General features: G+C 34.8%; 1 protein-coding gene across 1 annotated transcript in view; it reads left to right on the forward strand.

Annotated features, from left to right (window-relative positions):
* ARAP2 (ArfGAP with RhoGAP domain, ankyrin repeat and PH domain 2) overlaps positions 1 to 14,810 on the forward strand; it is a 177,262-nt gene that overhangs the window by 143,848 nt on the left and 18,604 nt on the right. The window contains exon 28 of the mRNA XM_012644474.1: positions 8,500 to 8,639. Within this exon, the coding sequence (XP_012499928.1) occupies positions 8,500 to 8,639 (140 nt within the window). The remainder of the gene's footprint in view (positions 1 to 8,499; positions 8,640 to 14,810) is intronic.

A 14,810-nucleotide genomic window follows, 5' to 3' on the forward strand; every position in this document is an offset into this window, starting at 1 on the left:
TCTATAAGGCTACAGAATACATAATTTTATGTTGCTGAAGTCTTATTTTAAACACTAAAGACTTTTAAAAATTACTCCAATGGAATATGACACGTAAGAATTGAGTCTTAATGATCTAAGTGGGGAAGAAATGCTTTAAAGATGTGACTCAAATAAATATCTCTATGGGTTTCTAAATTTAGGTAGTTGTATATGACAGATGCTTTGGAATTATATTTGAATTATAATAGAATAATTTGAAATGCAGCTGCTTCCAACAATTCAGACCTGGAAAGCTGACCATTGGCTATCAAGGTAGTTAGTTAAGAACATTTTTAAAAAAATTAGCCAAAATAATGTGAGTCCATAAATCTTAGTCCAGCTGAAATAATTTATATCCTACTCCCCATCAAGTCTTCTTAAAGACAAAGATATGTATGGGATGCAAGGTGAGACCCAGCTCGCTTCAAGTGGAAGGTTTTTTTTGAAATTGATGGTAGTCCTTGATATTTACTGTTGAGTATTAATGTCCTGACTTTTTCTGATAGTAGAATTCTTTAGTGAAAAAACTATTGGGAAGTTTTTATTAGCTCTCTGTTTCATGCAGGAATCTACTATGACAAATTTAGGGATTCTTAAGCATTGTCTTTACCTACAGAAAACAGAAAATCTAAATGTATGAAAGCTATTGAAATATGACTAAAAACACAACATGAAATAATTGACTACTCCAGGCCAGGATGTTTATGGAAACCTTTGAAGCACAGAAGAGTAATTTAACTAGAGGATTATAGACATCTCTTCTGACACCAAATGTATCTTATTCAAGGAAATATCATTCCTTGTTTAGTTTTTGTTGTGCATGCTATCCTAACAAAACTATATGTTATTTTGTTACTCGCCAAAAGTATGTTAAGTAAACTTAAAAAATACATACACACATACTTTGTAACTAAGCAAGTGCTGACTAAATTGCAGAGAGTTGCCTACTCAATTTTATCTGGGCAGTTAGGGAATGCTTTCCAGGGAAGTATCATTAGATCTTGACTGTGAAAGCTGTATGTAGTAATAGTTTCGGGTTCTTAGTTTGGATGCCTCCTAAGACGTTAAGTTGGGGAGAATAGAAGAGTTTGTGGGTTAGTAGTAACATAGGGATAGGGTCACTGAATTCAGTTTGGGATGTGTTAGGTTTTAGGTGTCTGAATGTGTTCAAGGATATATGTCTAGAAGGGAATACAGTACTTATAGCTGTGGAACTCATTCTATGGAAAGTGGTTTTAGCCTTGGCAGATTACAAGATCATGTAATTTAGTGCTTGAGCAAGAGTACCAAAAGAGCTGAACACAACACCAACATTAAGGAACGGATGCAGCAAAAGAGGCCCTGTAAAGGAACAGTCCAAGAACACCAGTAGGAGGGCAATGTCATGGAAATCATCAAAGGAGTAAGTTTTAGGAAAAAGAGTGCTTAACAGTATAAAATGATTCATGAGGTCAAGAAAGGCACCTGGATGTGTGTTGTTATTGTAGTTGATAATAGTGGTAGTCACCATGATAATCATGACCATTACTTAGAAGTGTCCCAGGACAGAAAACTAAATTCTGTTAGATATTAAGAGATCTGAATTCTAATCCTAGTTAGTTGCTTTCTAATCTTGTCACATCATCACAGTTTCCACATTTATAAATGAGATCATATTACCCCTACTCCCCACTTTGTGAATCACATGAAAGAAAATACACAAACACTTTGAAAATTCTGAAGTGTTATCTATTAAGAGTTTGCTGTAAACTGTACCTTAGAGCAGCGGTCCTCAACATTTTTGGCACCAGGGACCATTTTCACGGAAGACAGTTTTTCTACAGACCAGGGAATGGGGGATGGTTTTGTGATGATTCAAGCACATTACACTTAGGATGCAGTCAGACCTCTCTGCCAATGACAATCTGTATCTGCAGCCGCTCCCCAGCGCTAGCATCACCGTCTCAGCTCCACCTCAGATCATCAGGCATTAGATTCTCATAAGGAGTGTGCAACCTAGCTACCTCGCATGCACAGTTTACAGTGGGGTTTGCACTCCAATGAGAATCTAATGGCACCTCTGACAGGAGGCGGAGCTTATGCAGTGTTGTGAGCAGTAGGGAGTGATTATAAATAGAGATGAAGCTCTGCTCGCTGGCCGGCTGCTCACCTCCGGCTTTGAGGCCCAGTTCCTAAGAGGCCACGGATCAGTATTGGGGGTTGGAGACTGCAGTCTTAAGAGTATGCTGAAAATTATACCTTAGTTTAATATAAAAAATGTATCACTCATCGTACTAAATTATATTTTAGAAATAGTTGATTATAATTCAATGTAATAATAAAAACATAATGGAAAAGTAGTTTTCTGCTTTTTGCAATTTGCAGCATTGTCAATAAAACGGCAGAGAATCTCTGGTGCTTTTCTAGTTAATCCTGTTCTAGTAGTAACTGTAATTTAACTGCTTATAGATAATCTAATTATAGAAGGATATCCGTAGGCTACTGGTCTACTAACCAATGCTTCTTCCATATACTCTTCCTTCAGTATCCACAGCGGACTGATTCCAGGACTCACCACCCCTCTACCGCAGACACCAAAATCCACAGATGCTCCATTGCTTTCTATCAAGTGGCGTAATATTTGTATATAACTCACACCTGCTCTCTAGCTTTGAACTTTATCCTCTCTAGATTATTTATGATACCTAATACAATGTAGATGCTATGTAAATAGCTGTTATACTACATTGGTTTTTTATTTGTATTATTATTTATTTTTTTTTCTGAATATTGTCAGTACATGCTTGGTTAAATCAGCAGCTTCAGAACCCACAGATACAGATGGCCAACTGTACAAGTAACATAAAGGAAAAAAGATTATGTGGGGAGAGAGGGGACTTGGCTTATCCTAAGAAAGACTACTTTCTTAGAGTATCATAATGTTTCTGTATTTATTAGCCTCAATTGTTATTCTCTATTAAAGAGTTAAGGAAGAAAATTTTTACTGTGTTCTCAAAATAAATCTTCAATTATTAGTAAGAAAAAAAAAAAAAGAAAGAAAGAAATAGTTTACTTTCAAACAGCTGCTATGTCCAGTTCTCTACTTAATGGTAGAAGTAAATTTTACTAAAATGCATTTTGAGTGAATGCCATTTAATAAGTGAAATATGTCAGTAATTCTGTCTTCTCCAGACTATAATGAATACATGTATACATTCAACTCTGAACAAAGCAATATATGCATAATTTTGAATTTGGAAGAACTTCTTAGATACTAGCTTGCAAATATGGCCAAATGACTTGGTCTTGGTGTATTTTCAAGGGAGTATCTCTCATGGGAGCTGCCCATTTGTGTCCTTCAGCACTTAGGACATGAGGAAGAGTAGAATTTGGAACAAGGAATTTTTTTAGATGATGTGTAGGACTGAGGAAATAGTCTTTGCCAGCAAGAGAAGAGACACACACATAGACCATGAAAAAAAATAGATTCATTTGTCATATATTCCCTTGATGTCAATCAGATCATATATAAGACATAATAATAGTTCATAGTTACTGTGCATTTACTGTGTGCCAGTTGCTGGCTAAATGCTTTACATACACCATTTCATTTATTTGTGCTAATAATCTTAGTAGTTGTTTACTAGTACTTACTAGACCTCTTACAAATGGAGAAACTGGGGCATAGAGACATTACGTAACTCAGGGTGACCTGCTGGGAAGTAGAGGAACAGACACTACAGTCAAGAGCTCTCCAAATCCAGCTCTTATATTCTGTCCTAAACCCCTTACCACCCTGAAATCAAGGATCAATCAGAAATTAGGTTTTTAGACACTTATAAACTCAGCATATAAATCATCAGACTTTTGGAAGGGTACTGCTTCTTTCTGTATTGTTTACTACAGATTCTGCAATACAGAGAACAGTGACGTCTGCCCTCCATTAATTAAACAAGAACTTACATTCTGCTAGCTATGTGTCAAGTACTCTTCTAAGCACTTTACGTACCAAATCTACTGTGAATTGTATGTATTTCTGTCTTGCAAATGAGTAAAGTGAGGTTTAAAGATGACTGCCTGAGATCTAGTAGAGAACGTAGCTATCACGGTAGCCCAGGCAGTCTAGCTCCTTAGTGGGCTCGTAGGCATTGTGCTGTGTCAGCTCTTACAGGGGCTGGAGAGGGAAGACCAAGCACACATTATTGCAAACAGCAAATGTGAAATGATTATGTATTTAACAGTGAAATTATCAAGCAAATATAACTTTTTATGCATTCAAGAGCAACATTGTATCTCAGAGTTGAGAGGCATGAATGAAAAATATGGACTTGAGGGGGGGGGGTAAATCTGCAACTAAAGGACACGGGGAGCACTGTAGCGGGGAAGGGCATGCCTTTAACCCGCACTTGGGTGAGGCAAAGACATAAAGTGTAGCCATAATGTTTGTACCCTTACAATACCCTGAAATAAAAAAAAAAATCTCATTTTATTAAGGAAAAACATGTAAAGTCAGGGCTTTCAAGTGAGATTTAACATGGCAAAGACATGGTATTTTTAAAATAAAAGTTCCTCAATTCTCACCGTAAAAATATCAGGTAACTTTTTTTTTAACCAATTCTAGACTGAAAATAAAATATTTTTTTGTTGTTGTAAAAAAAAAAAAAAAAAAGAAAAATATGGACTTGAGTAGCTCGAAAAATCTTCATGGATGAGTTGAGTCCAGAATGTAAATTTGTGTAAATTTGTGTAAAGGTGACTGGAATTTCCCTCCAATTCATTCCAGGGTCAGCTGAGTCATACGACAGAGATAAGGATTGCTTTTCCAAACAGTGTATTATGATCTATTGACTTTCAAACATTAAACATTAATTTAATAATTTATAAAGATAGGTGAGAGGGATCTACTTTATTTCACATTTTGAAAGTCAAGAAGAGGAGTTCAAGCTTTTAATATTATGGGAGTAAGGCTTTAATTAGTAGAAAAGTAGAGCTTTGGACAGGGCTTTTTTAAAATGCTGGAAACAGCATTTTTGTGACAAGAATCTGGAATTGTATGTTGCAGTCAATAGAAAGGCAAGGCATGGAGTTACAGAATCCTGCAATCCAGGTATCAGGCGGAAAAGGCAGGGGTGGTATGACAATGGGAATGCAGTGGAATTGAACCCCCGAGAGAAATGCTGAAGGAACAGCGACCCAATTGCTAGCTGACCAGAAACGGAAGGGGGGGTATATGTTTTACAAATATGTATTTTAGAAATATCATTCCTAGATGTATGTTTTTCTCTCTCTTCCCTTCCCCTCACCTCCAATCTCCTCCACGTATCAATTATTTTATTGGGATTAGAGGCCACTATTTAGGAGTTACCATTTTTGTATAAGAACTTGAAGTTTTCAAATGGCTTAGAAAAAGTTTTTTAGGGGGAGAAAGTCAGGTATCAGTTTTGTTTTCCTGGTTACATGATGTGCCTATTCTGTTTGAATAAGTTTGCCATTCTGTTCTGTTGCATACATGCAATTCTAAGAGCTTTTCTAAATTAATGACAACTTCACAGCTCAATATAACTAGGAATAGCAGTTTGTTTTCTTAACCATGGTGTTAATTCTAAAGACTCTTTAATAAACTCCAACCTAACCTTCCTCATCGTAGCAACCCCCAAGAATGGGGGAGGATTTTATGATTGAGTAGAGGTAACAGTGTGCCAGAATTTGATTGAAATGAAAGACCAAAGTGTAGTAAATGAAATATTACCTCTTAAGATGCATCCTGGAATCTATCTCTGGGGAAACTTGGTACTTTGGGGAGTACATTAAATCTTCAGACCTGTTACATATAAAAAAAAAATTAGATGATTTTCCCAAGGATTTATTTAATGGCTTCATTAATCATGTGTAATAACTGGTTTCTTCTTCAGTTAAAACCGGATACATATATTGTGTCCTTTCTTGATTTCTTTTTTAAAAAATCTTATTACAAAGAAGTTTTCTATACTTAATAACATATGACATCATGGCTTGGATTTCTATTATGTATTATATTATGTATAAAATCAGTCTTTATGATTAAATCAGATGGAGCCAATGAATGTAGAGTGACTGTATAGCAAAGCTATGGCAAGAAAGATTGCTTATATAGCATTGGAAATATTAGTGCTCTGAAGTTAGGAACAAGAAAAATTTGGCATCTAGAAAAAACAGTGTGTTTAGAAGGAATCAGAGGATTGCAGGATTCTGTAGAGCAGAGAAGCCCAAAGCATAGAACAGAGACAGGAGAGACTAAAACTCAAGAATTATTAAGTCAGAATCCTACCGCAAGCATCTGAATACCAGGAATTTGAACTCTGCTCAAAAGGGACATGCAGAACATGGAAATTTCATATTGACAAACTAAAGTTGAACCCACATCTGACAAGGTCTGGACTGCAGGTGTGATGGCACAGCTGGCATGAACTTTGTTCTGAACAGTGTCCTTCAGAGCAAGGGAGCTTTCTGCCCAGGATGAGGTCAAGAGAGTGAAAAATGTAAGTCAGAACTCCAAAGTTGGGGGATGAATCAGCACCTGGCCAGTTTGGAAGAATGAATTACTGGAAGCCATTCAATTTATAACCTTGATTTTGTTACGTACAGAGTCACACACGATGTTCTCCAAAGTGCGTGGCTTTATTTTGGCCTTTAATTAGTGGGTATCTTTCTACTAATTTTAGCATTTTGAGAGCAGACAGAAATTTAGTTGTGAGAGCTTTTAGAAAGTCTTCGAAATCTTAATATCTACCATAGAGCTTCATATTTCAAAGTTCTTTTTGTTCTTCCACCATCTTTGACTCGTATTCCTCCCATACCTTTCCTCCTGGGTCCCTTAATAATGATAACTAATATACTAACTAGATAACTTTAGATAACTAATATACTAAAGATAACTAATATACTAAAATACCTACAATGATTATTAAAATTAATTTTATTTAAACAATATTTTCCCCTAAGACTGTTTTCTCTTTGACCTATGAGTGGTTTACTGTACATATGCTTATTTCTTATTGGTAAAATTTGAAAGTTTTATTAATTTGAACAAGAACTTAAATGAAAAAATACTTATCAGCAGGGATGGAATTTGTCTAACTTAAGCCATATACAAAATCTGTATCTCCCAACTTGATTATAACTTGTTTAATGCTTTTAAAAATACTTTCCCTATTTCTAAGCCAACAAGGCATTACAATACCTCTCTCCACATTCCTCTTCTAAATTAGCTGAATCACCAAGTCCATCCAATATTTTCCAAATTGCTTACTATACTTCTTATTTAGCTATAAAATATCCTTTAAAATATTTCTCCATGGGATTTAATATTAAGACATTGTACCAGAAGACAAATTTTAGCAATATGTTTTTCAGTAATTGTTTTAGAGTTACATAGTACCTAAACAGAACCTATTAATATGACGGTGTGATTTTAAAAATGCTGTCTCGCTGGATGCAGTGGCTCACGTCTGCAGTCCTAGCACTCTGAGGTATCTCCATATTACTTTCCACAGAGGTGGCACTAGTTTGCAGTCCCACCAGCAGTGTATGAGTGTTCCTAGCTCTCCGCATCCACGCCAACATTTATTGGTTTGGGACTTTTTGATAAAGGCCATTCTCACTGGAGATAAGTGATATCTTCATTGTGGTTTTGATTTGCATTTCCCTGATGATTAGAGATGTTGAACATTTTTTCATATGTTCATTGGCCATTAGTCTATCTTCTTTTAAAAAGTTTCTGTTCATGTGTTTTGCCTACTTTTTAATGGCGCTGTTTGATTTTTTTCTTGCTGATTTTCCTGAGTTCTATATAGATTCTAGTTATCAGCCCTTTATCAGATGTGTAGCATGAAAATATTTTCTCCCGTTTCTGTGGGTTGTCTGTTTGCTCTTGTGATAGTTTCCTTGGCTATGCAGAAGCTTTTTAATGTGATCGGTCCCATTTATTTCTGGACTCCTGAGTCAGAATTCCTGAAGATGTTTCCTTTTATAGCTATATATTTACATTGTTTATACCAATGCTCTTCAGAAGAAATATAATGTAATAACATATGTAATTTTATATTGCCTGGTAGCCACAGTTTTAAAATAAATGTACAGAAACAGGTGAAGTTACTTGTATATTTTCTTTACCTTCACACATCCAAAATAATATCATTTCAACATGTAATAAGTATTTTAAAATTGTGATATTTTACTTTCTTTTCCTCATACAAAGTCTTCAAAGCCTGGTATGTATTTTATATTTATAGCACCTCTCAATTCAGACCAGCTACATTTCATGTGCTGTGACTAATTGAACAGCACAAATAGCCCTATAAACAGCAATGCTCCTGACACATTGAATTCCCAGCAATTCACCTTAGACTTCTTAGTAGTAGCAGAAAACAAGTTAAAACTGAAAATATACAAGGGTTTTATATTGTATTCCAAATAAGTAAAAATGTACCCAACTTACAAAAGTGATTGTTTACTTTACAGAGAGGAGTGCAATGGAAAGTATCAAAGAAGGAGTCTTGAAAATCAAAGAAGAACCATCTAAAAAACTGTCTGGAAATAAGTTTCAAGAGCGGTATTTTGTTTTACGAGATGGATATCTCTTTCTTTACAAGGACATGAAGGTATAGTTTTTGAACATGTATATATTTTTATTTGTGTGGCTATGAACATTCTCATTTTATACAGCTCTCAGCCATCCTCTCAGAAGTCACAGCTTGTAGAACATAAAATGTGTAGTAAACTGATGATTTCTTTCAGCCTCTGGGATGTGACATTAATGCATTCAGTAACACAGTGAAGAACTTTGTACGGCTTTTCTAAGCATCTCGTATTTTTTAGGACAGAGAATGACTTAAGCCCTGAAGAAAAGTCTGATATGTGTTACATAAACTAGCATATAAATTAGCATCTCAGTCAATAAAATTAAGAGAGAATGTGCCATACCCTAAGGTAAAAGAGACTTGAGGTTAGCTAATGGAAATTAATAAAAGGTGGAGTAAAATGGCATACCTAAAGTTAAAATAAATTTTATTAATATCTTTTTTATACACTTGAATGAATTGACTCATGTAATGTCATATTTATTTATGAAATCTTGTTGTAGTCCCTGTATTTTAATCCCTTAAAAGCTTTTATTAAATAATTGTAGAATGGGGAAGAGCACTATAGATAAAAAGTCAGTAGTAAATGATGTAACTATAAGGATATTGAACTTAACATCAGAAAATCTTATCTATGCTAAGAAGTGGGTTGCATGAATAAGTAACTTAACCTCTCGGCCTCAATTTCTGAGTCTATAATGGGATGATGATAGTATGAGTTTTAATGTTTTAATGCTTAAATAAGAATATATATAAAGGTTCTTTTTAAACAGTGAAACATTTTATAGATATGTACAGTGATAATGCCCATGATTAGGAGAATGTCATAATCATACAACAGAATACTACTCAACAGAACAAATGAATATTAATGCATATAACACTATTGGTGAATCGTTTAATACCTTTGAAACAAAAGCTTGATACAAAATAGTAAAATATGAATCTGTTCATAAGAAGCCTATGAACAGGCAAAACCGTTCTATGGTGATAGAAGAAAATGTTTGCTTAGGTTAGGGAGAAAGGTTGCTGCAGAAAAGGGTCAGTGGGGCACTTTCTGAATAGAAATGTTCTTTTGTCTTGTTTTGGGTGGTGGTCACATGGGTGTATACAGCAACATCTCTGCTTCAAGATTCAGGCAACACCAAGGCAATTATTTTCAGTGTAGAATGGCAGTCAGCAAGACCTGGAGAATACTTTTTTATGTTGAATTATAAAATTTACTTCAGTAAACATTGCTTGCATACTTTAAGTGAGTGGTGCTCCTCTATGTTCTGTTGTGGAGATGTACAAAGACCAGACTATAACATCTGTTAATATGTTATGAAGAAAGAATTGTTAGACGGCTTTCTAAAGCTGCTGCAGCGTATTTGTGTGTGTGTTTTGCGGGGGGTAGGGTTCTGTTCAGCTCTCCACATGCTTTAACCCCTTCCCCGGCATATTCCTCCAGCAGAGAAGTCTCCATGTGGGCATAAATAAATCACAGTAGCATTCCTTCTTTGTGTTTCCACCCATGTGTGCTTTCCTCAAGGACAATGGAATGTCCAGGCAGGAGACTAACTAAACAGCCCTGAATTCTGCAGCCATTATTAGAGATGTGTGTTAGACACTGTACTTGAACTCTCACCTTATTATTCCGCCTGACAGACCCAGAAGGAAATCTGTCTGGGTATCCAGCAGTTATTATGGTTTATGATCATTTTTCAGTTTTATCAATAGAGGAATAGTAGAGTTTGTAGAAATAAGGTACATAAGGGTTTGGGAGTATGTGAACAGAACACATCAGATTTTAAGGTTCATAAACTTTAGGTTTGTATTTTGAAAATAAAGGCTAGACTTCACATTTTATTATTCTAGTGATCTAGAACCGAATCTTATTTAATTTTGTTTGGTTTTCTGCAGTGAGCCCACTCACCTTGATCTTCAAAAGACTGATTTTCTTAATCCTTGTCCTTTGATATACATAATATATTGGTTAAAGATTGCTTTTGCCTTTGGATATCTGGCTGGAGCATTTAAAAAATCAACCTTTCACAGCTTTTGTGGCTGTCTTTATAAAAAAAAAAAAACTAAACTTTTTAGTCCCAACAAGAAACTGAAACCCTCAATTGTGTAGCAACACACAGTTGCTAGAAACAGCTAGCAGTCAGAGGGAGTAGTGATAGCAGTGCAGTCAGAATAGCAGCAACTGGGCGTTCACGTGGGCGCTCTGTGGGCAGCAGAGTTCTACACATTTCATTTGGATCATCTCATTCTATCTTTATGGTAACCCCATGAAGTTTGTACTCTTATCATTCCCACTTTGCAGATGAAGAAATAGAGCCAGAGACATTACGTAACTTGTCCAAAATCACGTACAATAAGTGATGGAGTCGGGATTCACTCCCAGGCGTCTGACGCCAAGGCTCTGTGCAGGAACTTACTGAGGAAACTTAGTAAGTGTGTATTATTTTAGCCTTGTGCTTTTGCTGACAGAATTTTACTTATAGAGGATACGTCCCTTCCATCAAATAGTACTCACTATTTTCAAATATGGAAATACACACAGTTCAGAGTTGATGGTGTTTCCCTCAAGCTGCTGCGCATTCTGACGTCTGCCACAGGAAAGCCCGTCGATGGAGAAGTGACCCTCACAGAGGGATTGTTTCTAGTACGTGAGATGAGGAACCGCGTGTCCCTTAACAGAATAAGTTTTAAGGATTTGTGTCTTTTTAAAAGGATCATCCTGCTCAATCTAAGATAATTCATAAAAACTGGTAGGCAGGAATAGTCTTGAGAGTTAGTCTAAAGACGTGCTCTTTGACACCAAACACATTTTTTTTTAATAGTAACCTCAGGTTATAAAATTATTCTCTAATTATTAAATGTTTGAAAGTTATATCTGTACATTTGTCAGAATAAATGAATGTAATTGATAATTTAATGTGGACATGAAGAAAGGCAGACGAGATTTATATTAATATTTTTTCTTTAAACTCAAACTACAATTATTTTTAAGAAATGATTTTGTTTTGCTGGTTATTTTTTCATGTGACTAGTCTGCCCCTGTTAATACTGATAGTGCAGTCATTGCAGTGTTAACTTTTCACATGATTTTACAATAAATAATCAATGGTGACATCCCCCAACTTATTCGAGTAAAGATTTGGCTCTGGTTCTAGCGGTTGCAATTAATATACGTGTGTTTGTATATATTTAGAAAATGATTTACTGAGAAGGGAGTAGAAATTATAAATTGAGAAGTGTATTTAAAGAGACTTTGTGCTAATTAGAGATAATTTATGAATGTTCATTAACAACAAATTAGGGTAATACACAAGGGAAGATATATTTCATTTTGCAAATTTTCCCTGCACAGAAAATGTTAATTGTTTTCTGACTTGATTTACATAAAAGGTGAGAGGTTTCAAAGAATATTACCATTATACCGTTAATGGTGTGAAAAAAAGCAAATGGGTAAGGGCTGCCATTAAAAGTTGCATGCACTAATAAGCAAACTCCTTTTAGCCATAGGAATAATTTTTTAAGCACACTCATTTAATTGGCTTAGTTAAAAACTTTACTTTGAAATATAGTGGCTGAAGCAACACATTACAGACTTTATAACAGTCTAGTATAGTGAACTTTTTGGAGAAATTCTCCAAAATTACACATACCAAAAGAGAAAGTTATAATAAGCCAACAGTAAAGTTATCTTGCCAAATGAGATTTCTTTTTATAGAGCTTTCCATTAAGATCTATATAGTTCCTCTTTATGTATATTCAGTTTAAAGATCAAAATGGAAAAGATTTCTTTCCACAATTGCTGACGTCCTATCAAATTATATTCCATTTGGTTTTTCGGACAGGCTAGAGTATGACGTAATGAGTTTGCATGCCAGGGATGGCTTGGGGAATCAGTTAAATTACTGCAGACTCCATTTGTTACCAAAAGTTCTTCAGTAGGCAATCCTGGACTCATCAATGTCCTGCATAAATGAAGACTGTCTAGTTCAGGCACAGTGTTTTTGGTTCTCAAATATGCAAGTCCCGTCTTCCCCATACTGCTGGAATTGCTGTCTCTCACCCTACCCTGCTACTGCAGTTGGGACTGTGTTGGGACATTAACCTCAGTTGTAATCTGATTTGACCTCTGACAAAGGTGGCCAGGAGTCACCTCTGTTGGACATACTCCTAACAGTCAGCTCTTCTCTCCTAGAATGTATCCTATAGTGGGGTTTTTATTATCTTACAAAGCTACCTCACTGTTCCATAATGTAGACAGTTCAAATTGTTAAAATGTTCTTCCTTAAAATTCAACAAATTAGCAGGCTACGAAAATCAATATCCAAAATTATGTCCGCAGTTGGAGTTAAAAGAGAAAATTCATAAACTATCAGAAAATAGCCTTAACAAGAAGCAGAGGCTTATTTGAAGAAAACTATAGAACTTCATTGATAGAAATAAAATTGATGTTAAGTCTACTGATATTGATTTATAAGTTTAATATAATACTTTTCTGATTCTCAAAGGGAATTATTTTTATGACTTTGCAAAAATGATTTGCTAATTCACCTCAGAGTATAAATATATAATAATTAAAAACATTTGGGAGGAGGATAAAATGTAAAATAGATGGGAAGTATTTTCCCAAACAACTATTAAGGTGTAAAATCCAGTTAAAATAGCTTAAATATTATAATCCAGGTATAAAGTGAAACATAGAGCAATGGTACCATGAAGTCAGGTAAAAATTGTATATCAGGATTTAATTTTTGATAAATATGTCATAAATAGTGGATGTCTAAAGGAATGTTCAATAAATTGGAGTGGGATAATTGTCAACAGCAAAAAAGTAAATTTAAATTTTCATTTGTACTATAAAAAATTAGAAAAATTCCAGGTTGATGAAAGAATTACAGCGTACAAAATAACAACCCTTATAGCTAAAAGACCATAAAATTGAGTATTTATCAGCTATGTGGGAACACTTTAACTTAAGAAAAAGTTACAAAAGTCCAAAAGAAAAGATCAGTATATCTGATTTCATAAAAATAATGAAAGAAAACAATGATCAAAGTTAAGGCAAACAGCAGCTTGGATGGAATATTTCATTACGAAGACAAGGCGATTTCGTATTTCATGTACAAAGAACTAGTGCAGACACATAAGTAAAGATGTGGATAAATTACTGACCACATCAAAACTGAAAATGGCTAGCAAATACATAAATACACATTTAACTGTAAGTAAATGGACCCTGTTTAGCCAAGATCTTTTTTATTTGCACAAATTTATAGGATACAAGTATAATTTTGTTACATGATTTTTAGGTATCCATCACCCAAATAATGGATATTGTAGTCATTAAATAATTTCTCATCATTGGTCCCCCCTTCCAAGTCTCCGTTGTCTGTCATTCCACACTCTATGTCAGTGTGTATGCATTATTTACTTTCCATCTGTAAGTGAGAACGTGTATTTTTTTTTTTTTCTGTTTCTGGGTTGTTTCCTTTAAGGTAATGATTTCCAGATCCATCCATGTTGCTACAAAAGACATGATTTCATACTTTTTATGTCTGAATAGTATTCCATTGTACATATACTACATTTTCTTTATCCAGTCATCCAAGGATGGACATTTAGGTTAATTTTTGTCTTTGCTATTGTGAATAGTGCTGCAATAAACATATGTGCAGGTAACTTTTTGCCCTAATGATATCTTTTCCTTTGAGTAGATACGCAGTAGTGGGATTGCTGGATCAAATGGTAGTTCTATTTTTAGTTCTTTGAGAAATGTTCATGCTGTTTTCCATAGTGCTTTTACTAATTTACATTCCTACCAATAGTGTATAAGTATTCCCTTTTCACCACATCCTCGCCAACATCTGTTATTTGTCTTTTTAATAGTAGCCATTCTGACTTGTTTAAGATGGTATTTCATTGTGCTTTAATTTACACTTCTCTGATGATTAGTGATGTTGAGCATTTTTTCATAAACTTGTTTGCCATTTGTATGTTTTCTTTTGAAAAATGTCTATTCCTGTCTTTTGCCTACTTTTTAATGGGATTATTATTTTTTATCATTGAGTTGTTTGAGTTACTTGTATATTCTGGATATTAGTCCTCAGATACATACTTCACAAATATTTTCTCTCATTCTGCATATTGTCCACTCGGTTGATTATTTCTTTTGCTGTGCAGAGCTTTTTA

This window comes from Propithecus coquereli, unplaced genomic scaffold (genome assembly GCF_000956105.1).
Source record: "Propithecus coquereli isolate 6110/MARCELLA unplaced genomic scaffold, Pcoq_1.0 Scaffold213, whole genome shotgun sequence".
NCBI lineage: Eukaryota > Metazoa > Chordata > Mammalia > Primates > Indriidae > Propithecus > Propithecus coquereli.